Source organism: Ictalurus furcatus, chromosome 15, assembly GCF_023375685.1.
Source record: "Ictalurus furcatus strain D&B chromosome 15, Billie_1.0, whole genome shotgun sequence".
NCBI lineage: Eukaryota > Metazoa > Chordata > Actinopteri > Siluriformes > Ictaluridae > Ictalurus > Ictalurus furcatus.
Window position 1 is genome coordinate 10,455,794 of NC_071269.1, and position 27,350 is coordinate 10,483,143.

The following is a 27,350-nucleotide window of genomic DNA, read 5'->3' on the forward strand; positions in this document are numbered from 1 at the left end:
GGACAGACTCCACTGCTTAAAATGTCTAAATGTCAAGGAGTGGTGTTTATTCAATTCAATTCAATTCAATTCAATTTTATTTGTATAGCGCTTTTTACAATAGACATTGTCTCAAAGCAGCTTTACAGAAATATCAACATGGTATACAGATATTAAAGGTGCGAATTTATCCCAACTGAGCAAGCCACTGAGTGGCGACGGTGGCAAGGAAAAACTCCCTAAGATGTTTTAAGAGGAAGAAACCTTGAGAGGAACCAGACTCAGAAGGGAACCCATCCTCATCTGGGTAACAACAGATAGTGTGAAAAAGTTCATTATGGATTTATATGAAGTCTGTATGGCCTTAGGAGCAGCCGTAGTCCCAGCAGTCTGGAATTAGAGAAGATTTGAGCTCCATCCAGAGGCAGAAAGGATCTGGATCTCTAGTATCTCCATAAATTCATGTGGGGCTCGGCGAAAGGAGAGAGGGAGAAAAAAGATTATTATGACTGCGAAGTAGTAGAACAGAATCTAGTCAGGGTAGGCTTGAGTAAACAAATACGTTTTAAGCCTAGACTTAAACACTGAGACTGTGTCTGAGTCCCGAACACTAATAGGAAGACTGTTCCATAACTGTGGGGCTCTATAAGAGAAAGCTCTTCCCCCTGCTGTAGCCTTCACTATTCGAGGTACCGTCAAATAGCCTGCATCTTTTGATCTAAGTAGGCGTGGCGGATTATATAAAACCAAAAGGTCGCTTAGATATTGTGGCGCGAGACCATTTAGTGCTTTATAGGTTAATAAAAGTATTTTATAGTTAATGCGAGATTTTACTGGGAGCCAATGCAGTATTGATAATATCGGTGTGATATGGTCGTACCTTCTAGTTCTAGTTAGGACTCTAGCAGCTGCATTCTGGACTAACTGGAGCTTATTTATATTCCTACTGGAACATCCAGACAGTAAGGCATTACAGTAATCTAATCTAGAGGTGACGAATGCATGAACTAGTATTTCCGCATCATGTAGTGACAATATGTTTCTTATTTTAGAAATATTTCTGAGATGAAAGAAGGCTATCCTAGTAATATTATCTACATGAGCATCAAATGATAGGCTGGAGTCAATAATCACTCCAAGGTCTTTAACTGCTGCACATGATGAAACAGAAAGACCATCCAGAGTAACCATGTGATCAGAAAGATTACTTCTAGCTACACGTGGGCCTAATAAAAGTATTTCTGTTTTATCAGAATTAAGTAGAAGGAAGTTAGTTAACATCCAATGTCTAATGTCCTTTACACAATCCTCAGCTTTACTAAGCTTCTGTCTGTCCTCTGGCTTCGCTGAAACATACAACTGTGTATCATCAGCATAACAGTGGAAGCTAATTCCATGTTTACGAATAATTTGACCTAGGGGTAGCATATATAAAGTAAAGAGCAGTGGGCCTAAAACAGAACCCTGTGGAACTCCAAAAGTAACCTCAGTACGCATGGAGAATTCACCATTTACATCTACGAACTGATAACGATCGGTCAGATAAGACCTGAGCCAGGAGAGGACTGTTCCCTTAATACCAACAACATTTTCTAATCTATCAAGGAGAATAGTGTGATCTATAGTATCAAAAGCTGCACTAAGGTCGAGTAACACAAGCAGAGAGACACAACCCTGATCGTAGGTCAGTAGAAGGTCATTTACTACTTTAACTAATGCTGTCTCTGTGCTATGATGAGGTCTAAACCCTGACTGATACATTTCATGAATGTTATTCCTATCTAAGTACGAGCATAACTGCTTTGCTACAACCTTTTCTAAAATCTTAGAGATGAAGGGGAGATTTGATATTGGTCTATAGCTGGACAATTGAGACAGGTCAAGATCAGGTTTTTTAATCAAGGGTTTAATAACTGCTAATTTAAGTGATTTAGGTACATAGCCAGTGCTTAGGGAAGAATTGATTATATTTAGAAGTGGTTCAATTACTCCTGGACAAATCTGTTTAAACAAACATGTAGGTACGGGATCTAGTATGCAAGTTGATGAATTGGCTGAAGAGATTAATGTAGCTAGTTCGGTCTCTCTAAGCGAAGCAAAATACTCTAAACATTGATCTGATATTGCTACATTGTCATGTAATGGGTTTGTTACAGTACTGTCCGGTTTTAATTTAATGGCCTGTATTTCACGTCTAATATTATCTGACTGGATTAAACATGGATTAAAATGATTGCTCTTCACCTAACATATAGTGTTTTTTTCCTTTTCATTGTAACTGTAATCCACCAATCACACCTCCGTAGCAGAGTATCTGCTTTGATAGAGAGAGAGAGAGAGAGAGAGAGAGAGAGAGAGAGAGAGAGAGACAGAGAGAAGAGACAATTGGGTGTGTCTGGGTGTCTCGGGCCTTATCCATTCTAATACAAATGTGTTTTGGCCTTCCATCCAAATTTTGTATTGTTGTGTAGCTGAAGTAAAGCAGAGATTTTTAAAACCAATGTTTATCCTAGCATCAGCAAAAACAGAGAGGTATTAGAGAAGGCACTAGAAAAATCATACTTTTTTGATTGGACCAGGTGTGGGCCGTGTAATGAGAGCAGGCTGATCCTAGTTCATTCCAATCAGAGGCAATGAAAAGCAGCAGTGATTACTTGGGTATGTCTCAGTCAGGGCACTGATCAGGGTGTTGGCCATTTTAAGGCCTGTCTCAATTGCAAAATCCTTCCAGTGCACTGGAATGTTCGCTCCCTAAAAAATATCCCACAATGCACCACAAAACCCAGGGAGCATCAGTGCTCACTATGTTCCTTTACTGGAAATGACGTAATGTTTTCTGAAGCCTCTCAGCTCGAACGAAATGAGGGAACGAACCCTCAACCAACTTCTGGCTACGAATGTAAGTAGCTTGTTACTGTTGTTGTAGCTCTCAAATGATTACTTACCTTAGCGATTTTTAATTTATTTGACTTTGAGTCAAATGACTTTTAAGTGTTTAATGATTTTTTTGAAAATCCACTAGCTTGCTTACAATCCTGCTTGACATATTATGACAGAAATATATGTTATTAAGCTAACAAACTTATGACATATAAAATTTTTATATTTTTAAGATTTAAATTTTTGGTGATATTTTACAACACGAGTACAAAGTCATGTCACCAGAAATTCAGTTATTAGTGTCCCAATGTGTAGTGAGCTAGGATCCTTACTAGCGCCCAAACTCATGTACACGATATACTGATTCACCACCTACTGAACTAGGGAGCTGGTTGAGACATACACCAGGAATTTAACCAGAGGGAAATAAGTCCAATTATCATTCAGACATGGACACTTATGAGGATATGTGCTCAGCAAAACTGGCCCAATATTCAGTTTCAATCTTCCTCAATGCACTAAGCATCGAAAACTTTCCCATACTGTCAAAATTTTGATTACCAATACAAACTCTTACCTGAGGTAGGGACAGAAACATGGATCTTACTTGTCACAGTACTACATTGGACAAATTTGTATTATTTCTTTTGGTAAATATTTACTATTTAAAAATGTAATGGTAATATTTTTGTATATAAACTGGCCCTCCAGAATTATTGGCACCCTTCATAAAAATAAGCAAAACTGATTGAATAAAATTATTTTAAATAATAGTATTTTCATATATATCAAAAATGATTATTGACACCCCGAAGGAATATTTTATGTAAATGCAAACAATTTGTCATTCTTGAAAAACATATACTGTTTTTCATTTACTTTCAATCCCCAGGAACTCTGTTGCCTTTAACCATGTCTTGTTTGCCCAGGTGGTTACACACATATAAAAATCCCTTTGTCATCCATTACAATCGGAAAAACCAAAGGACTTACAACACAAATGAGACGTGGTTGTTGACCTGCACAAATAATGTAATGGATATAAAAATATATACGCAGTTAAAAATACCATCAAGCACAAATAGGGCCATAACAAATGCCTGGAACATTTAGAAATTTGGCAGGAATTGGGCAGGATTCACCACTTTCCACTCCACTCCACGTGAATTCTGCTAAGTACCAGGATGTTTCATTTCAAAATCTGATTGCCTCTACCAGAAGGTTTAGACCTGGCCATAGATAGAACATGATTACATAAAACTATATAACGTCACCATTTGTTTAAGCTCAAAATATCACTCACTTTCTTTCGACAACCACTTTATCCTGACAAGGCTCGAAATTGCGACCAATTTGGTCACATATGCTCCCGAAATTTAATCTGTGTGACCTCAAAATATATTTTGGAGAATTTGTGCGAGTGCAAATAATTGTTGTGGTGCATCCTGTTTTCATTTCTCTACAAAACATTCACTAATTACTACACAGTATGTGCCTGCTTTGAGCTGATACAGCTGATACAGTCCACCGTTCTATCCAACGTTACATAACCAATTAAACTTCATCTTTACATTCTTAAATTTAATGCAGATTTTAGATTGGTTAATATTAGCCGTCAATCACCTTTCACTGTGCTCCGTTGTCACGTGACAGTGACCTAACTAACGCGTAAAATGTAAAGAGCTGAAGAGAGAAGATGAAAAGAATACTTTTGAAGAAATAATGTAACTCCTAGAGTTGGTGATAGTGATCATGTGGTGAATGTGGATCCACCAGCGGAAAAGAAGGCTTACAGTTTTCGGAGACAGTGGCTGAAAGACACGGCTCCGCTCTGAAAACGGCTCAGTGCATTGCGTTCACTGTAAAGCCTGTGAGACAAAAGTTGCAGGTAACACTGCGTTCACCACTGAATTCACACACTTTAAGCGTGAGTGGTGGTGTTGTTTCTAAATAAAAGAAATCTGTTAATATATATAAACTGTAGCTGTGGTGCTCCTTAATTTTCGGTGGGTGCTCCTAAATTTTTGCTCCTAAATTTGTGCCACTTAGTAGAAAAGTTAATTTTGAGCCCTGCCAGATCAGGGTAGTGGTGATTCAGGAGCCTGTCCCTGAAACACTGGGTGCGAGGCTGGATGGGACACCAGACCACTGAGTGATTCATATGTTATTCTTTTTATATAGTAATTTTTGCTCATTTTCATGAAGCATGCCAATAATTTGTAGGTGACGTTGGCAATTACCATAGACATTTTAATAAAATAGTGAAGCCTATCAAGAACATCAGTTGTTCCTGTTTAGAACAACTGTCTTAAAGGGCCCTCTGACGTAAATGATTTTCATCTCTTCAGTTTGGAGCAGCCCTACAAAAGCCCTACGTACCTCTCATCAGCTACACATTCATATCAGTAACAATAACACTGGAATTCAGTGCTGAAGAGCGAATTTGTATATGTCTGGAGGAGGACTGTGAGAATAGAACTAGGTCAAATACCTTGGCTCAAACCTGAATGCTTTATGAAGTATGACATGATAGAAGAACGCAGTCAGTCTGGCATAAAGACACAACAAGCACAATCCAAAGCCTAGACTAAAAGTGTTTGTACCATGCAAGCATTTGCTCACACACACACTGTCTTTGCCTAGATATCTTGGACACACACACATACACACACACACAATCCAATTGAGACCCTCAGGCTGAATAACTAGCCTGAAAGCGTGAGTAATGTTAGGTAAAGGCAGTGACGTACAAAGCAATGCTCACATGGGGGAACATGTATATGTGAGAGCGTATCATGGACATTCAAACTAGTTCCATTCCATCACCAAAACAAGAGCACTGAAGCAGAAACCTCACTTACCATCAGCATTTCACAGTATGAGAAAGAAAAGTGAGAAAGAGACCTTTATGGTACATCCCTGATTTTCTCAAAGAGAAGAAAATGTAGCATTTGAAAATCACAAATCTCCAATGGAAGTAAACCTGTACCTCATCTATCATGTCTACTACTCCTAGTTCATGATTAATCATTAAGTCCCTTCAATGGCAGTTTAATTTAATTCAGTGTGGTTGTTGGCATTTTAATGGCTTGTAAATCGATCTTTTTAACTATTAACGAATACAGCTGTATACTGTCAACTTCAAACACCATTAAGGGCTGATTCAGCACAATGCAACGATGGACTGAAACAAATACTAGGCTAAATGTGGACACAAGTGACTAATGCATATTGTTAATACAGTAGTAGTCCAATTAATTTTTATGCACTTATAATATTCAGCAGTGTGTCTAATACATATGTTAAATCAAATTGCAGGAAAGATCCAGTGAATTACTTCTCTCTTTTTCGTTGTCTGTCAGGTCAGTGTGCAGGACTTATAATTTTGTTACACAGAAAGCTGTACAGTAATGTAATTCTGATCTGACTGAGAGAGCAGACTCATTCAGTGCTCCCTCAGCACTCATTTTTTCAACTCAAGCATTTTTTAACTAAAAGCCGTTCATCTGCGAATTCTCTCATCTTTTAAAATGTTTATGAACTTCCCACATGTAAAGATTTTTCTAAATCTGAATGAACTGATTGCAAATGCTGATAGATTAAATTCACAATGGCTCACTCACTTTACTTACCCTAAACACTTAGCTAATTGTTAAGTCATTTTCTTTTTAACTTAATTTATTAATTATTATAGTCTCAGCAAAATGTATCCAAATATCCTAATTTTATCAGAAAGTTAGAGGAAGTGTTTGTGTCCCACATCATTTTGCTTTAAATTTTCCCAGAATGTGAATGGGAAATGAGTGTAGGAGTTAATACAGCTCCAAAAACAAGTCCAAGATTTTTTTAATTATAATTATTATTATTATTATTATTAGTACTAGTAGTAGTAGTAGTATTATGAGTTGTATCACTGTAAAAAAAAAAAATGCTGTAAATTTTACATTAATTTACTGAGTGATCTAGGACCATGGCAGTCTGGTGGTGGTGGGATTTGAACACAACTGGCCAGCAACTCAAAGCTTTAACCACTGAGCCACCACAACTAGTTCTAGTATTTCCATTACAGCACTTCTACCGCTGAATTAATTCCACTAAAAGATTGCATTGAATCAATGAGGGTTAGTTGTACTAGTTGTGGTGGTTCAGTGGTTAAGGCTTTGAGTTACAATGCAGAAGATTGTGTGTTCAAACAGTCCATACAGGAATTCGCTGTTTGATTGCTTTTTGTGATTATTGTGTCCAAAAATGCTTGAGTTTGCTGCAACTTTTTTCAAAATTTGCGGTGCATCTTGCGGAGTATTTTGTGCTTTTTTTGAGGTCTGTCACAGCGATGTTTGTTGGTAAATGCGACCTTTTAGCTGTGCTCATGTTCGATGCACGTGACTCAAAGAGGCCTTTTGCAGTATGCACATTGTGATGATGTCACATGAGGCGTCTTGGCCTACATCTGCGGAAATTTTGATAAATTTATATTGCGGCGTTTCCTTGATTTTGCATTCATTTCTGCAATCACAAAATCCTGGAAGGATTGATCAAATTCCAGCATCCTGCGTCATGCCAAATTAACAAATGTACTGGATAACCCAAGTTTTTACAGTGATTCCACCCCCCACTCAACCTCACAATTATTTTTAAATCATTAAAACCTATAACATTAACTTTTCTCACAAAATGTTTCTTGGTCAGTGTTTGTCGGGGTGTGTGTGTGTGTGTGTATGTGTGCAACATACACAACAGATGCTTTGTTGCAATGTCTTTTGCTAAAAGTGCTTTACAATTAAAACTAAATTGAAGTGATTTCAAAGGTCCAGATTCAATCAAGTGCCATCAAATGAATGAGGAATAAAATCCTCTAAATCAGCACAAACACCCAGGGTGGTTATCAGACTGTATGTCAGCATATTCACTTAGAAATAAATAACTCTAAAAATGCTATTTTTAAATTGTTACCTTATATTGCATGTCAGTTTTCCACAAAAAAAAGATAATTTCTCAATAGCTACTTCTGTAATAAACTGATTTCAGCTTAGTTGGTATGTGTTTGGCTATTGTGCAAATCCACACTCAGACACTGAAGAAATAAAGTAATGTAACTGATGTAATAGCAGCTAGCTTATCAGCTATTTAAGTTAGTTTATGTTTGTGATATTAGGTTATTTGGAATATGAGCACAGGAATGTAAATATATTAATGTATATTTCTAGAAACTGGATATGTTAATGAGCGTAAAGGTATGGAGATGTTCCTATACTAGTAGTTTCTTGGGCCTTAAAAACTGTCATGACCTGTCAACACAGAGAGTTGGCGACGGATGTGCAAATAAAAGGGTTTTATTAAAAGGAGATAGGCAGACAAATCCAAAATGTGAATCAAAAGCGTGGTCAAAACAGGCATATGGTCAGACGAATGGCAAACAGGATGAACTAGGCAAAAACAGTAATTGATAAACAAGGACCAGAACAGGAGCAAAACCATAAAACATACACGAGGAACAAACGGCTTGGTACTGAGTTAAACACTTAATACTTCGTCCTGAACATAGAGACATGAGGGGTTTAAATAACAAATGTAATCAGGTGTATAACACAAAACAGCTGTGATTAACGAGAACATCCGAGAACATCAAAATTGAGACATCCAATAACATAACAGGGTGGAGACAGGACATAAACCATAACAAATACACGCGTAAGACAGCGTGCTCAGTGCTCTGTGTGAGGGGAAATCCTGACAAAAGTAAACATAAAACAATTTGTTATTCTACAAAGAATAGATATCTTTTAAATGATCTATTGGCTATTCTTATTTGTAGGTCAAAGTAGTCACTATGGCTCTTTTGAAGTTCTGTGGTATGCTGTTGGACATCACAGGCTGTTTGGTGCTGTAGCTTGGAGACATAACTATTAGGACAACATTAAAGCTATAAATAGAGGTGGCAGATGTTCTGAATAATGTACCATGCGAGAGAGAGAGCACATGTGTGTGCTTTACAGATGACCTGTCAAGATGACAGTGCTGTAGTGCTGACACTATCAAATCTTTCATAATATCAATTAAATGTCCTGTGATCTTTTGTGTGTGTGTGTGTGTGTGTGTGGGTGTGTGTGTGTGTGTGTATGCACAAACCTGTTTCTTAGGATAAGAGTATCAGGGCACCACTAACGCCAAACATTAAAGCCTTTATACTTTTTACTGGTTTGTGATAAACATTGCATTTTCCAGAGGCATTGCAGCTGAAATGGTAGAGCGAGCATCACATGGAACACTCTTTCTACCAGTTAAGATGATGAGATTCCTTTCTTCTTCTCAGTGATATTCACATGTACAAGGTGAAAGGTAAAAGCTTTGGATGAGCAGTTGTCTACTGAAAGCTGTTAGTGATAGTATCCTAAAAAAAAATGGTGAAAGACCATTTTATGCCACTGATATAACGATATAGTTTATATAGTTTGTCTTCTGATGAAAATATCCTTTAATTTTAGTCAATATTTTGTCGTCATATTTATTTATTTTAGTCTATTTTACTCTGACTAAAATGACATTGAACAGTATTCAACGGCATTTTCGCTGATGAGAAAATGCAAAAATTAAACCAAATATTTACATTTTAGCTTAAACATGTATCAACAAAAACATGTGAAAACTGCCCTTGTTGTGAAAACCTGATCTCCTGAAATAATAACATTACAGTCAGTATACTGCTATAATACAATATTGTGCATTCTTTATGCTTTAGTTATTAATTGTCTGTGTTTTACTGCGTTGTTACAGAAAGAGCGTATTCACAACATGACTTACCGCTCTACCTAGTGCCTTACTTAAGTTCAAGTTCACTTGTGCATTTGCGTCATTTTGTACAGAAGCACATTGTAATATTACATTTATGTTGTGTATATGTCTGATTAATCTGATATGTGTCCGTTCGGGTGAGTTAATTAACCCGCTAGTAAACGCTTCAGTTTACCACTGTTCATTCACTGTTCAGCTTCAGCTCACGAATCTTAAGTGGCTCAATCCCCAGCATTATTGACTATGATTGTATTATTTGAAACACTAGAACTATTCTTTCTACATTTTTCTTCTTCAAAAAACATTGTTAGTGAACTGTTAATATCTTGGGTGTTGTTTTTTCAACAGGGTGTTTTAATTATTTATTTATATAAATAATAGTATATAATTAATTAAAATAAAATAAAAAAACAGTTTTTTTGCATTCGGATGTAATGCATTTTTATCTTAAATTCGCTGAATATTCGAAGTTTGTATTGTAATGTGACAGCCCTGGAGCAGACGAGAGGACAGAAGTAGTGCGAATGGCTAAAATGTCGGTGTGTCAGGAATCTCCACTTCATACCTTCAGCGCGCAGCGTGTGTTTATCTAGTTTTGTTTTCTCATTTGTGTATTTTGGATTATCCCTGCTTTTGCTGTTCGCTGATCACTTGACCTGTGCCTGTGCTCGGTTTACTGATTTTGATTCACAATTTGGACTTGTCTGCCTGCCTCTCAAATAAAACGCTTAAACGGCACTCGCATCCGTCTCTACTCGTCGAACACGACCTAGTGACGTTCATTCATATGTAAACAAACATGCAAACAAAATGGACATAACAATGGCTCCCAACAGACTCACAAAACCAAGTCCGAGTGAACACACCCCTGGTCCTTTTAAAAGCTTCTCGCATGGATGAGTGCATCCCACTGGGTCTTGCAACCTGACACTTCAAAACACTGCCAATAATTGTTTCGAGGAGAAACAAAGAAGGAAGAATAGAAAAACAGAGACATGTGTAAGGGTATGAATAAACAGGCGACAGTGGTGAAAAGATATTTCAAACATGCACAAATGCTCAAGCTTTCAGTTTTAGGAAACATCTCCTTTAGATGTGATTGTATTTTCAGACATTAAAGTCAGTATGGTGAGGGTTTGTGCCTGGTATTTTACTAGAACATGAAAATAAGTCATCTCTGATATTTTCTTTGTATCTGTATGTGTGAGATTCAATTCCTAGAACAAGCGTTTGTCTATCCTGTTATAAATATGTTATTACAAATGTTGCTGTCAAGTTAGTGTTTAACCTGTCTTGTGAGTGTGTATGCGTGTGTGTGTGTGTGTCTTGTTTTTTTAGTTTACCTCTATAGTAAATACAGCTGCTCTATGTATAATCAATTATAATGACCCAGAAACACATAATATATAATACTACTACATAAAAATAATCTACTTTGAAGTTACTAGCCTTAGAAAATGCGAAAGAATAGACTAGACTGTTACTTTTTTCTAGAGACAAAACCAGACAGATCAGATCAGACGATGGATAAACAAAAGCTCCTTCCCACACAGCAAACACAGGGAACAGCTTGCAGTTAAGTTTATGCATTACAATAGAATATGAATACAATAGTTTCTCTTTGTTGTTATTGATGCACTATATGTGACTAATAAGGCGTGAGCTGGTAGTCTGCCATATAAGTGTCATGTATAATGATATACTGAAGATATACTATATGTGACATGTTTCTGTTCAGTCTTCCTATTGGTTGTTGATGTGTCTGAAAGCTGAATCAGAGATTAAGCTCGTAAATGTATACTTGACTGAACTAGGAACTGGGTCTGTACTTCCTGTTTGGAATTTTAAACTATGACCAGTACAGTGGTACTTCCTTGACATTATTTCTAGCACTTCCCATCATTTTGTATGGCTACTAATATTTTTGCCACATCAGCAGTGACAGTTCTGATAACATGGTCACTGAGAAATGTGCACTCAGCTCCTATACAGACAATTTTACATAGGAGTGACAAATAAATAAACAAATAAGACAAATATATCGATTTATCATACGATATATGGACATGACCTCAATCATTTTTGCTGACCTCAATATTGCCCATTGTGTTTACATGCGTGTTTGATTACATAAGAATAGGGATGTGACGGTGAGGAAATTTTGGAAGTCGTTGGCACTTTTCCCTCTTTTCCCCCTCGCTTTTAAACTGCGTATGAATGCCCGTGCGGCCATGTGCATTTCACTTTCACATTAGCGGCAATTCGGGGGCAGTGGTTTCATTATGATTCTTAATAAAAAACAACACAACAACAACAAATCTAAAATATTGCTAAATAGGCGCTTTTACATTTTGCTTTGAAACCAAGTCTTCCGCCATCGTCGTGTCAGTTGGCTCGCCTCACTCTCGTCACATGATAAATGAAATCTGACTCCTGCTGATCTGTGCTGTGACTCTAACTTATTCAGCTCATGCTGAACTGAGCAGACATGTTCAGTTTTTAATTGTAGCGTCCGTTCTCTTACTGAACTAAATGAGTTTTATTACTATAAAAAAGCAAAAGGACAGTGGGGGCGGTGCCACGGTGGGCAAGTGATGCAATCGGTGTGTGGCCAAACACCGTGTAACACCAGTAACACTGACTATCACAGCAAGCCTACATAAGAATGAATGTCACCATTGTTCGGCGAGTGGAGACGAAGCAAATGCAGTCTGATAGATTTAATTGAGAGGCACACAGACAAATCCAAATCATGAATCATAATCAGAAAACAGAACACCGTCACAGGTCAGGCAATCGGCGGTGAAAACAGAACTAGATCAATAACTTGGAGAATAAACATGAAACAAAAGGCTCGGCAAAGTCAGCCCAGATAGCATCTGAATGTGGGCCACTTCAGGCAGTAATGCGGCACTTTTGGCCTTCTTTTGACCAGGACAAAATGCATATGAGCCTGAATGTAAAATAGCAAATATGGCCCAAATATCCCAAATCACAAGTGGGCCTTTTTAGGCAAAGATGCAGTGCTCACAGCAATGTGTAATCTGGATATGATCCTAAAGTGGCCCATGTGGTAAATAGTGAATATGGCCCAAATATCACAAAAGAAATGTGGGCCACCTTTGGCAAAAATGTGCATTACTATGGCTTGCTTGTGGGCCAAATCTGGTAAACAGGAGCAGACCGCCCAAGTGCCCTCATTCCACGCGGTGTGTGGGTCAGATGTGTGGGTCTGAAGTGTCAGGTGTGGGCCGGATCTGGGCCACAGCAATTTTGCTATCTGGGAGGCGGCAAAACACCGAACTGCATGCAGCTCCAGTTTTAATTTAAAAAATGTTATGCAAGATATTAACAATTCCCTAATAATGTTTTTTTAAGAAGAAAAAGCTACAAAGAATAGTTCTAGTGTTACAGTGAATGAACAGCAGTAAACTGAAGCGTTTACTAGCGGGTTAATAAACTCACCCGAACGCATCCTGTACACATATACAACATACACGTAATATTACAATTTGCTTCTGCACAAAATGAAAAGTGAACTTGAACTTAAGTAAGGCACTAGGTAGAATGGTACGTCACGTTGTGAATACGCTCTTTCCATAACAACGCACTAAAACACGGACAATTAATAACTAAAGAATAAGCACATTGTAATGTTACTATTTCAGGAGATCAGGTTTTCACAACTATGCAGTTTTCACATGTTTTTGTTAACTTTGTTGAAGTTAATATATAAAATGTGAATATTTGGTTTCATTTTTGCATTGTCTCATCAACTAAAATGCTGTTGACTACTATTCAATGCCATTTTAGTCAGAGTAAAATTGAATAAAATTAATAAATATGACATGATGAAACAAAGACATGCATTGTAGGCTGATTGGCATGTCCAAAAGTGCCCATAGTGTATGAATGGGTGCATGAATGTGTGTGTGATTGTGCCCTGCGATGGATTGGCACCCCATCTAGGGTGTCCCCCACCTTGTGCCCCATGCCTCCTGGGATAGGCTCCAGGTTCCCAGTGACCCAGTAAGGATAAGCGGTACAGCAAATGGATGGATGGATGGACATGATGAAATAGTGACAAAATTTTAAGTATATTTTAGTCAGAAGACAAAACCTGTGCTATTATATTAATATATATCAATGGCATAAAATGACAATAAAATCATTTATCACTATTATGTTTGGAACAATATATTGTCCAATAAAATTAGTTATCGTGACAGGCCTAGTGACAAATTAAAAGAATAACCGGTGGCTCTGTTATACTGTAGGGATCACGTCACTGCAAATCACTACAGATTTATTCTGACTGATCACCTTTATCCTATGATGAAACTTTTCTATCCTAATGGGAGTGGTATTTTCCAGAATGAACCCATCCCAATGCCGGAGTGGCTAATCAGGAAAACCGGGCACGGGTTGACTACACAATAAATTTCATGCTAGCTTTATAACTTATACTTGAACTACTTGTAGCAGCATGGACTGCAGGCAATTGAGCTTTGAGCCACATATTCACATACTAACACACACATGCACACACACACACACACACACACACACACACACACACACACACAGGTAGCCCATCAATCACACCCCTGCCTCCCCACCTCTGCCTCAATGAGACAATGACGCAACCTCCCAAAATCCCTGATTTGTCGACTGATTCCAGGTTGGTCACATGACAAATGTACAGGTTTACAGTTAGACCAGAGAGCCTTCTTAGTCTTTAACAATATGGATAGCAAAAAAGGAAAGGGTGGGTGGGGGTGGGGGGAGGAGCCAGATTAAAGAGGAACAAGGTGTTAGAGAAAGATGCACAATTTACAAACTTGTTTACAACAGCAACAAGCCCAGATGATAGCAATGCAGCTGCTGAGTCAGGTATCTATGGCACACACAGTGTAGCTGCATAATACAGTGTAACTGCATAATACATGCTACTCTTGCAATGACTGTTGCACGATCATCCTAGTGCAAATAACATAAAATGCAAATTACCTACAGAGAAGCAGTCACAGCAGATACTCTTCTGCTTTAAACCACTGAATCATGCAGGCATATATATATATATATATATATATATATATATATATATATATATATATATATATATATATACACATAGCTTGACAGGCTACAGTTTCTAGGTAGCCCATCCTTCCTTCATCTTCAAGTTACTTTCAGTTTATCAGTTTACTGTTTAGTAATTACTGTCATGTTACAAAGATGGTTTCGGAAGCAATCGCAGATTTCAAACATTTAATAAACAAACCGACAAAAAACAAAGACCCAATAACATGAGGCAAAATACTGTGGCAAAACTAAACATCGAAGCGCGGAAAAAAGCATGGATAGACAATACGTAAGACGAGGAAGCAGTACAAACAGTGGCTATATATAGGAGTGCTTTAAACAAAAACTTGATACAGGTGCAGGTGGTCATGTGACAACGATGTAATATGGTGCAGTGGCTGCTGGGAAATGAAGTCCAGAGATCCCTCCTTGATATATGACAATTATAGCATCAAGGAATTTTCAAAGCATTGGGATATTTATGAATGACTGATTTGTTAGTTTCAAAATTGTTATGTGGCCACCTAAGACATATATTGACAGATATTTGCTATTTTTGTAGCCTCTGAGGAGCTTTCAATTCATTTTGGCATTTTCTCATCAAATGAAACGCCTAATATTCAATGCCATTTTAGTCAGAGTAAAATTTACTAAACTTAATAAATACCATGATGAAATACTGACTAAATTTAATTTTAACTTTATTATAATTATATCTGTGGCATAAGATGGTCTAAAAATTACAATAATATCATTCATCGCAAATATTTCTGGGACAATATATCGTCCAATAAAATTTATCATGACAGGCTTATGCAAACTGGAGTCTAAAGCTACCATGACATGTTGATTAACACAAAATTCTTCAATTTTTCCTGTGCAAACTTGAGATACTAACTTCACCCTCAGATGCCAAACAACATTTGGGATAAAATTAAATTTACTGTCAATTTTTGTAAATTTTAAGCGGTTTCCCAATTCCCTCAGAGACTTACCACAGAGACATATCAGACACAAGCCATCTCACAGACACGTTTCACATCCCCCATCCTGCTCTCCTTCCCTGTCTAAGGGTATGTTTACATGATGAACGATGTACTAAAAATGGAAAAGTTTTTCCTTCGCGTTTTTGACAAGTTTCACACACGGATCCGCAAAAAAGACTAAAAACGTTGTATTATGCGTGCCAGGCCAGTAGTTGGCTATGTCACTTTGTAAAGAAACACCACGCGCCTGCACACATAAGCATTCACATCAACATGTCCGCCATATTTATCCGGGCAAGACTGCCCTATAAACAAATACAAGTAAATGGGGGAGCTGTGGTTTTTCTAGATAAAAAACACAATAACGTTTACATCTCTCAAATGATTTCAATGGTTTATTATCTACGTGGATTACAAAAAAATGTTTTGTCTCCAGTTACTTACAACCTCAACAGTTAGACTTGGAAAATTATTCACTGTCATAAGGAATTGTGAAAACTCGTGCTTTTCAATCATAGATTTGGCTTATTATTCTTGGTTAATAAATGCTGAGACGTCCCTAATGTAATATAATGTAATGTACATGAAATGTATATAAAGTTTTTTCATTGTAGAACTGGATTTTTCTGTCTTCAACCCCATCTTTTAGCTTTTCTTGTGCTCCAGGTCAGAATTCTGTTAACAAAGCTCGTTCAGTTTTAAACACTGAAAAAAATCAAAATAGTGCATCTTTAAGTATTAATAACTGATCATCATTGTACCAAAATGGAACAAAATCGGCAAATACAAATCAAATAGTGAGATACTGGCAGTCATTATGCTTTCTATATTTTATTACCAATAACAGGATACAGATATACTCCAAAACAGACAAAGATAATTATATGATTTTCAATATACTTCGTCTGAGTAGATGTGGGTTAATAATTTGGCGCATGTAACAAATGTGTCTCCGCTGGTCGAAGTAGTGATGCAGTAAATCTACACTTTACTGGATAATGTCAATAAACTCAAAATCTTGAGCAGCACAAACACAGTCCTGTACTAGTTTTGAATGTCTCGCGCATTGTTTTGAAGTACTCGCGCATGTGCGTGCAGACTGAACACGTAATACACGTGTGCATGACATCATCGTTTTCACAAATTCTCGTTTCTGTATGTTTACACAGAGACGATAACGGCGTCATTTTCAAAAACTTGCACTTTGAAACCCGTTTTTAAAAGTTTGCATTTTCAAGCCCCAAAACGCTGTTGTCGTGTAAACGAACAGCCAAAACGCATACAATTATTTGAAAACACTATCGTGTAAACGGCCCCTAAATCCCCCATGAAGCTTTCTAACAGCTGGAAGATTGATGCCGATTAAATGGAGTAGGAGAAGGACTGAGACAATGGGAAAAGTGATCAAAGCAGAAATCTAAGTTAAGAAAGTGGAAGACAAGAGTTAAAGGGTGTGTGTGTGTGTGCGTGCGTTTCTGTGTGTGTGTGTGCACATGCGCGTGTGCATGCGAGCATAGACATGACAGGCCATGAGGTTTTTAATAAGTTCAGTGTGTTTTTTCCTGACTGACCTTCTGCAAGTGCAGTAAGTCAATAATTTGTCACCTCACTAATGGAAGTTGTGGCGCTGTGTTGCTCATCTCTCTAAACAGAACGAAAAGCGCTTCATCTTGTGCTTGCACTTTGTGCCACTGATTGAAAGTTGGACGTTACTGAAACTATGGCAGCAGAGAGGGAACACTAGCCATCACACAGCTCATCACCACATTTTACTGATTTTAAATTTAAATGCAGAGGAGTCTTCAATTGGCACCTTTGAGTGCTCACATTATAGAACTACACAAGAAATATTTCATCACTTTCCAGCTCATCTGAGAACAAATATAAATATCTCTGTCTATCTCTTTGTATAATGCTTTACAGCCTTTTATAATTATACTTTAGACACTTCATTATTTAACTATAATGTACAATCTGACCAAACCAACACACTCACACACACACACACACACCAAAGTCCTATACCACAAACAGTCAGTAAACAGTAGAAAAGCCCAGCTCAGGAATTTAGCCAATCAGGGCTCTGTGTGCCAGCCCACATACAGAAGTGCAGCCAAACAACAGTTGAGCATCTGAGTATGCAATCAAAAAAAAAAACAGTCAAAGAATGATTTTTATATCAAAGCGTGAACTATGAACCCTTACAGTGATGTATTCATTGATGGTATAAATTAGTCATTCTGTGGCCCCTCTGAGCTAATAAACTCTAATATATAATCAATCGTTCTCCAACTGAAAATAAATCAGTTTCACTTACATAACCATCACACTGATTCATACTGACTGTCTCACACACAAACATACAGTATGAAAGATACAAGTGAAACTTACAACTAGAAACGTTACACTTCCACTGATATCTCACAGAAGGACTCCACCATTAAAGTCCATTTGTGATTCTACCATTAAAGTCGATTATACTCTTTCCCCTTCAGTGCCATTTACACTGGAAAAGTCAACAGCTCATCACTGGATAAACACACACATGCAGCTCTCTATATTCAGGCACAGACAAGCCTCAAGCTAACCATATCGACCACACCATGACCTACTCTCTAAAAGATGCTAAATGAGTACATCTTTAATGCCTATTGAGTCATGTACAGTTCCCTGTTTTCAGAAAAATACTGATCATGCCCTCTAAAAATCACTAAATTTATTCTGACTCCATATAAACCTTAGACCATACAGTGGATATAAAAAGTCTACACACCTCTGTTAAAATGGCAGATTTTTGTGGTTTTTTTTTTTACAGAAATATATAAATTCAGGATATAAATTTTCAATGTATGAATTTATCCCTAATGAGCAAGTCAGAGGTGATGATGGCAAGGTAAAACTTCCTGAGATGATATGAGGAAGAAACCTTGAGAGGAACCAGACTCAAAAGGGAACCCATCCTCGTGTGGGTGACATGAATATACACCTGCCATCAATTAAAGTGACGGATTAACCCCAAACCCCAGCTGATCCTATAGGATTTTACTGACATCTTGGTAACATCTGACTGGAAAACCCGTGGGCCGCAAAGAGCTTACAAAGCAAGTACGGGATCTGGAATGTGGATGTGGAATAATGTGTAATGGTCTGATGAGACCAAAGTTGAACTTTTTGGCCATAACACCAAAAGATACAGTATATTTGGCACAAAAAACACACCATACCCAATGGGAAGCATGGTGGTGGAAGCATCATACTTTGGGACTGTTTTTCTTCAGCTGGAGCTGGGGCTTTAAACAGGGTGGAGGGAATAATGAATAGCTCCATATACCAGTCCATTTTGGTGCAAAACCTTAAGGCTTCTGCTAAAACACTTAAGATGAAGAGGAACTTCACCTTTCAGCATGACAACGCCCCAAAGCAAACCTCCAGATCAAGAAAGGAATGGCTTCACTAAAACAAGTTCAAGGTTTAGGAATAGCCCAGCCAGAACCCAGATCTAAATCCAATCAAAAATCTGTGGGATGACCTGAAGAGAGCTGTGCACAGGAGATGCTCAGCCAATTTGACAGCTAAGTTGAGACGTGCCAAACTGATGACTTTTACCCAAAAAGACTGAATGCTGTGATAAAATCTAAAGGTGCTTCAACTAAGTATTAGTTAAGGGATGTGCACACTTATGCAACCAGGTTATTGTACATTTTTATTTTTTTCCCCCTAAAATGATACTTATTGTTTTTCACTTTAATTAATAGGTGAAAATTTCACAATAAAGGTACAAAAGGTTCTGACATGATTTAGCTTGGCTTAATTTTTTTTAAATAACAAAAACCTGCCATTTTAACAGGGGTGTGTAGACTTTGTATATCCACTGTACATTAAGACCTGTTTAACTTAGTTTTATTTTTAATAGCAGTTAGTTGTAATAGCTCTGGATAAACCAGCAGACAGTAATATACTGTATGTTTCAGAAGCCTGGCCCAGGTCCTACCTCTCGGCTCTTCTCCAGCTCAGCCTGCAGAACCTGCTTGGCCACCTCCAGGTCCTGGAGCTTCACTTGCAGCACCTCGTTCTCCTGCTCTAGACGACTCCTCTTCTTCTCCACTGCGTCCAGCTCATTGTGCAAGCGGATGGACACGTCCTTGGCCACCTGGAATGCAGAGAGTGAATGTGAGAGAAAGATTTAAAAAGCCTCTGTATCATCTGGCTAAACCAGAGGTTTCCAACTAATTGTCCTGCACAAACACCCACTTCAACTCAGAAGGGTTTCATCTAAGCTGATTAGAAGAATCAGGTGTGTTAGAAGTAGGGAAACAATAAAATGTGCAAGACAGGGAGTTCTCCAGGACTGGGGTTGGGAAGCTGTGGTCTAAACAAAAGAAAGCACATTATAGTCTCTATTTTTTATGACACTAAGTGGAAGTTGGTCAACTAACTAAAGCCTAGTTCACACTACACAACTTTCAACGTCGGCAGCTCGCTGTGCTGTTCAAACTACACAACTTTCTGTCTTGAAATCGTGTTGTTTACACTACATGATTGCTCGGCGACAGAGGGTCACACACTACACGATCAGACAACTCTGTCACCCGACGACTCTATATGGCGTCCAAACTACGTTTTGTCAAGAAAACACATACAAGAAGTGACACGGATATATGACACTAAAACCACGCGCAAAACAGGAGTTGTGTATTTGAAGATAGACATAGGACAGAAACAAGCAGTGTGAGCTATTTGCGTGATGATTTGTGCTGAAGAAACCTCCGAAAGGAAAAGACGGGCAGCAGGGATTGTGTGTGCTACAGAGCTTCTACAGCTTGTACAGCTTCTCCCCTTTATGCTTCTGCCATAGGTTTTGCGGGTTTCCCTTCCTCACAGTGACCTCACCCCATGCCTTGCTGTCTCATTGGCTGTAGTTTGTCGTGGTAATCACTGCCAGTGATGACACCTTTCACACCACAGGATGTGGAGTCGCCCAACAGCTCCAGATATTTACCATGCCAAATATCTGTCTGGCGTCAGTGATACCTCAGCACTGTGTTGGTGAGCCTTTTTGATGCGTTGTTTAGTAGTTCACACATTATGATCAACTGCCGATTGGCGAGCGCCAATTGATTGCTGATTTGCCTCCGATCAAAGGGTTTTTGCCGACAAGCTTGGCGACTTGCAAATCGAGCTTAAAATCGTGCAGTGTTAACTAGGATCTATGTGTAACTGCAGAGGTGAAACACAAGCTGTAAAACAAAGGGTTATAGTTAGTTGCATTCTGTAATGGCATATGACTTCTGAGTCTGTATGTGTGTGTGTGTGTGTGTGTGTGTGTGTGTGTGTGTGTGTGTGTGTGTGCGTGTGTGTGCGTGTGTGTTAAAGTAGCCACATCAGCCCATATTAACACAAAGGGGACTTAATTTCTACCCATTTGAGACATTCCACATGGTATTAAATTTATTTTCTTTATATGTTCTTTATGTGTTTACAGTGGGGGAAATAAGTATTGGATGTGTCAGCATTTTTTTCAGTAAATATATTTCCTTTGAGGCTGTTCACATGAAATCAGTGTTAACTCAATAAATACGGAAATAAATTTAAATAAATTTAAAGTCCATAAATAAAGTTATGTGTAATGAAGAGAAATGACACAGGAAAAAAGTATTGAACACACTAACTGAAATTTATTTAATACTTAGTGGAGAAGCCTTTGTTGTAATGACAGCTTCAAGACGCTTCCTGTATGAACAAATTAAACGTCCGCAGTATTCAGGTGTGATTTTGGCTCATTCTTCTAAACATATTGTCTTTAAATCTTGTTCAATTGGATTCAAGTCAGGTGATTGACTGGGCCATTCTAACACCTTGATTTTTTTCTCTGAAACCAATTGAGAGTTTCCTTTGCTGTATGTTTTGGATCGTTGTCCTGCTGGAAGATTCACCCATGCCTCATCTTCATCATCCTGGTGGATGGCAGCAGATTCTTCTCAAGAATCTCCCGGTAAAGGGCTCCATTCATCGTTCCTTCAATTATATGAAGTCTGCCAGTACCATGTGATGAAAAACAGTCCCACACCATGATGCTTCCACCTCCAAACTTCAATGTTGGTATAGTGTATTAAGGGTGATGCGCAGTACCATTTCTTCTCCAAACATGGTGTGTAGTATGACAGCCAAAAAGTTTTTCAAAAATTTTGCTCTCATCTGACCAGACTACACTCTCCCAGTATTTCATAGGCTTGTCCAAATGAGTTGTAGCAAACTTTAAACGAGCTTCGACATGCCTTTTCTTTAGTAATGGAGTCTTGCGGTGTGAGTGTGAGCAGTGGAGTGTGTTACCTATTGTTTTCTCTGTGATGATGGCACCTGCTGATTCCAAGAGTTTCTGGAGCTCTTTCTGAGTGATCCTTGACTCTTAAGCTACTCTTATTATTCTTCTGATTTCCCGGTCAGAAATCTTGCGAGGAGCTCCTGTGTGTGGCCACTTGATGATGGAGTGATGTTGCTTCCACTTGCGGATAATTGTGGCCCCAATGGTGCTTAATGGAAGGTTCAGAAGTTTTGAAATACGTCTGTGTCCGATTCCATCAATATGTTTTGCAACAATAAGGTTGCAAAGGTCTTGGGAGAGCTCTTTGGTTTTACTCATCATGAGATGTTTCTTGTGTGACACATTGGTACCGAAAAGCCTTTTTATAGGCCATCAATTTACTAACCCAGCTGATACTAATTTGCACAGATAGGGGGTAAAATTACTTATGGATTTTTCTTAGCATGTTCAATACTTTTTTCCTGTGTCATTCCAGATAACTTTATTTATGGACTTTAAAGTTGTGAATTCTTTATATTTCCAGAATTCTTGAGTTAATACTGATGTCTGGTGAAAATTTCATGTGAATAACCTCATTGGAAATAGATTTACTGAAAAAAATGCTGACGCATCCAATACTTATTTCCCCCACTGTGTATGTTTTCTTTTTGTTTTTAACTAATTAAAAGGCACTTCTTTAGTTGTGGAGATAAATAATTACAAAAACTTGGCAATGCCATAAGCAAGAAATACAGCCTTTGACACTGTTACTGAACAACCTCGCTTGGGGTATCTTACCGTAATACAGCATTTCAGCTGGATATTTTAACATATACACAGAAGTCCATAACAATTGAATATTATTGTAAAAAAAAATGATATTGTTAATATGTATATTTTTTAAACTTAAATACACTACGATTGCATGTATTTTACTTGTAAATAAGCTCTATGCTATTTCGTTGAGGAGAGCAGGAGTAAGGAGATATACTGTAAGAATGAATAGAACTGTAGAATTAATGTTTCCCTCATGAAACAGAGTACATTAAAAGCTTTCCATCAGAAAACCATGCTACTTAAGAAGGGCTGTTATCAGTGTTGGCAAGGTAAGAAGACCTGCTGTCCACACACACACGCACGCGCACACACGCACGCACGCACGCGCACGCACGCACACGCACACACACACACGCACACGCGCACACACGCACACACACACACACAATATGGTCGGATGTTAATTGGAGTCTATTAGCAGTATAATAAAACAAGTGCTGATGTATTGGAATATGAATAACTTCAATTCATCTTTCAGTCATCTTCAATAATCACTTTATCCTGTCAAAAGCAAGATAGGGAACACACGCTAGTTACAACGCTGTACAACAAAAAATACCAGTGCACTGTAGCATACAAGATGCTTTTGGGTCATTCCCTCTCAAGTGGTCCAATATTTACAAAGTTGGTTGCTCAACTGTTTTTAATTTTATATTAATATTATTAATAATATTTTTTGAGTGATTACTTTTATGTATTGTCTATGCAAAATCACCAGTTTTTTACATTTATTATTATTTTACTTGGATTATTTTAACTCTGCAGGACAGTGGACCTAGAGGGACACATTTGAAGAACGATCAGGAAAAACACCAACAACAAAATGTTTATATATGTTCATATGCCCTAGGGCTCAGTTTTTTGATCCAAGGAGCTAGGACCATCCTGAGCTGAGATATTGAGGTTTCCGTAAACAGCTGTATAACCAAAATTTGTTATGTGCCATGACACAAAGATGGTCGTCATAATTAAACCAAGTAAAAAAAATTAAATGGTGGTTTTGCAATGCCAATACATAAAGGTAATCACTCAAAAAAAAAAAGAGGAAAATTAAAAATGTCTGAGCAACCTGCATTGGACCACTTGAGATGTAATGACCCTTTAACATTTACATTTGTGCATTTAGCAGACGCTTTTAACCAAAGCGACTTACAAATGAGGATTTTAAAAATGTATTCAAATACGTTTTATATTTTTATACAAAATGCAAAACTTTTTTTTTACTTTGTGAGTCTTTACCGTCTATATGAAAAAAGCAAAGCTATATTATATATGCATCTATAAAATGATCCAATAGGTGAATGATGGTGAGACAGTGTGTGATGAGGAGAGATGGAGTCAACAGAAGGCAATTCTCACTGAAAGGACAAGAGGCTAGTGGACATTTGTGAGTCTGACTACATTAGGGGTTCTCCTTTCTCTCTTACCAATCCCTGCTCTGAATCTCAATCGAGGTCAGAGCACAGCTGGGTACCCACAATACCCCTCTGTGCACATACTACCCTATATAATATATAAGAGCCTGCTTTGCCTCTTTCTCTCTGCCTCCTCTCACTTGTCGCATGTATTCAGTCTCTATTTTCCTTTACATCCATTCCCATTTCTGTTTTGCAGAATAAACCATCTCTGTTCATCTTGGACACTCCACCAGTTACTCTTTGTACTGTCCCATCTATACAGTCGTGCTCTTAGTTGCACTTTGGCTACGCACAGAGTCGGCTATGTTAGTATTAGTCAGTGCTCTTATTTATTACACAAACCTTCAGAGTTTGTTCTCGACACTTTCTATTGCTTAATAGTAGCACTGTTTATTATGTTTCCTCAAGAACAGAATGCTGTAAATCCGAAATATTTTAATTTTATTATTTTGTTACATTTGCTATATTTATAACATAAACAAAAGGAAAAATATGAAATGCATTAAAATGCATCCTCACATCATCTTTTTAACGGTCCTCTGAAAGTAGCTATGGTGATTTATTTGCATTGAACTCTCTGCCTCCCTATCTGTCACCACCTACCTGCATCTGTCTGCCAGCTTTAAAACTCCTTAAAAGGTGCTGCTTTGATATGGTAAAGTGGAGGACATCTGGGGAGTGGATTAAAGAGGCAGAGCCCAGATGAAGGAGGGAACAAGGACTGGTGCAGATTTCAGTGGGCTTTCAAAGATGAGAAGGAGGTGTTACATCATGGGACATTAGAGATATTAAAACTGCCTTGTTCCCTCCCTTGTCTGGTTTCCTCTGCCCCACTACAGTCAGAGACATAATCGGCTGTCTGCATGTATCATATAAACAACAATAGGAATCCAAGGGGTGCAATTAGCTATCAAAGAGATGTATGTGTGTATATGTGTGTGGTCCTTCTTGACCCAGCGTCCTACTAACAAAACAGATGTTTAACTGAATTTAACTATGTAGGTATTTATGAGGTCGGCTCTCACTCATTAAACCCAGCTCAAACCAGCTGAACTGCTCTTCAGTTAACCCCAGCTCATTTCACTCGCCATAACTCCATAACAACTCCCCCAAAAACACAGAAATAAATTGTGTTTTCATAGTGTAACATAATGTGGACATGTTTTTATTTAAGCTACTTTCTAACCTTGCCTTGGCTGCCTGCCTACAAAGATCATGTTGGTTATGCAGCCAGTTTAACAAATGCAGTACTAAACACAGGACAAAGTTTTACAATGCTTAAATGACTGATTATAAATAAATTTAGTTAATGGTGCATAACTGACCAAATTAATCAGCGATTCCCACCCAGTGGTAGCACAAACACAGATCATGTGAGTGAGGAAGTGATCATGAAGCTTGTGTTGTGAGTAACGTTAAATTCAAGTGATGAGACAGAGTCTGATGATATAATGGACTGAAACCTTTAAATGCAATCCATTTTTCACTTTGGGGGGTTTACAATGCTATGACTTTAATTCTTCTAAGAATACATGCAAAAGAGAAACATGTCAGTTCAGCAAGGCCTGGAGATTTCAGTGCTATAGTAGAAAATGTCAAAATTCCTCATGACAAGCATTTTCCCAGGCCACCACATGAGTTCTAATATCCATTTTCAAAATTCAATTTTCAAGCTTTTGAATACTGCCAGCATAAACATTTATATATCCATGTAGTCTTTTATATATCCATCTTCTCAGAGTCTAGCACTATGGGTGTATGCCTAGAAATATTGACTTAATATTTATTTATAATATATGCCATATAATTTTTATAATATAAGTCCCATATTGTTTTTGAGCGAACCTTTAGAACCTGCTACTTTGGAACAGCAAAATGACTAATCCAACACTCGTGTTTTTCAAATTACTCCAACAAACTCCAACACCCTTGGCCACTTTACCATCTGTTTGTGCCTTGACAGACAAAGAAATAAAACTGCTTTTGGATAACTGTAGCACACTGTAGATAGCAGAAGATGTTTTTTAGTTTCAGGTTCCCTGTGCTGCCAGGCTTCTCTGTGCTCATCATTAATACGAGTTGTGTCAGATGTTTGGACTGACTGTGACATGTGAACGCAGCACATGAGCCATTCTGTGTGCGGCTCTCATTGTCTGTGGAATGTGGAAGGGGAAGAGGAAGGGGGAGGGGTGGCACTTCACTTTTCCTGATGTAGATAGATTCTATTTTATTTGGCCTTGTTTTTTGCTATCAGCCATTACCTCAGTCAAGCCTGTAGAACATTAAAAGGTGTAACAAGGACATAAATGTAAAGCTCCAGATCAAATGGGGACTTGAAACTATCAGCATCCAACATCCTGACAAAGCAGAGAATGTTTGGGGTGTTTTTTTTAGGTTTCTCATTTAAAAATGCACACCATGGGTTTGACTTCAGCAGTGAAATTATAAACAAAAACAAATAATTCATTTAATTAGCTGTTTAGCTGGTTTTATGAACTAGTCTGCACAAATAATAAGCCGTGAGTATGTAAAAACTACACAACATTGTCACAGCTTTAACAACATAAAAAGTAGCTAAAGTTAGATGGATGGCTAGTCTTTGCTGAACCATTCAACGTTTTGTTACAATGATTGTTCATTGTTCAATGTCCATTGTTAAAAGCGCTATACAAATAAAACTGAATTGAACTAAATTGTTAACATAAATTAATTTTTAAAAAATATTTAATTATAGCATGTGCCATGTTAACCATAAAAGCACCTTTACAGGCTCAAGTGACAGTTGGTGGTGCTTTTTGAGTGGTACATTTGGTTTCAATTTTTAATTTTTGCTTTGACACCATCCATTTTTAAGTAATTTTTTTTAACATTCTTAATTTAACCCTCTTTCCTGTGTATTGCAGAACTTGTTATTTCTACTTGGAACCATTACTGATTCACAAAAAAAGCCTTTTGGTATATGGCTTGACTTGATGACTTCAATCTCCATTTTTCAGAATCTTGTCCTAGACAGCAAAAGTAACCAAGGGTGGAAGGAGCTATGGATGAGTCAATTGTAAGAGCTGGCTAAAG

General features: G+C 37.8%; 1 protein-coding gene across 1 annotated transcript in view; it reads right to left on the bottom strand.

Annotated features, from left to right (window-relative positions):
• Positions 1–27,350, bottom strand: part of soga1 (suppressor of glucose, autophagy associated 1) — a 71,687-nt gene that overhangs the window by 36,332 nt on the left and 8,005 nt on the right. The window contains exon 3 of the mRNA XM_053642866.1: positions 19,714–19,872. Within this exon, the coding sequence (XP_053498841.1) occupies positions 19,714–19,872 (159 nt within the window). The remainder of the gene's footprint in view (positions 1–19,713; positions 19,873–27,350) is intronic.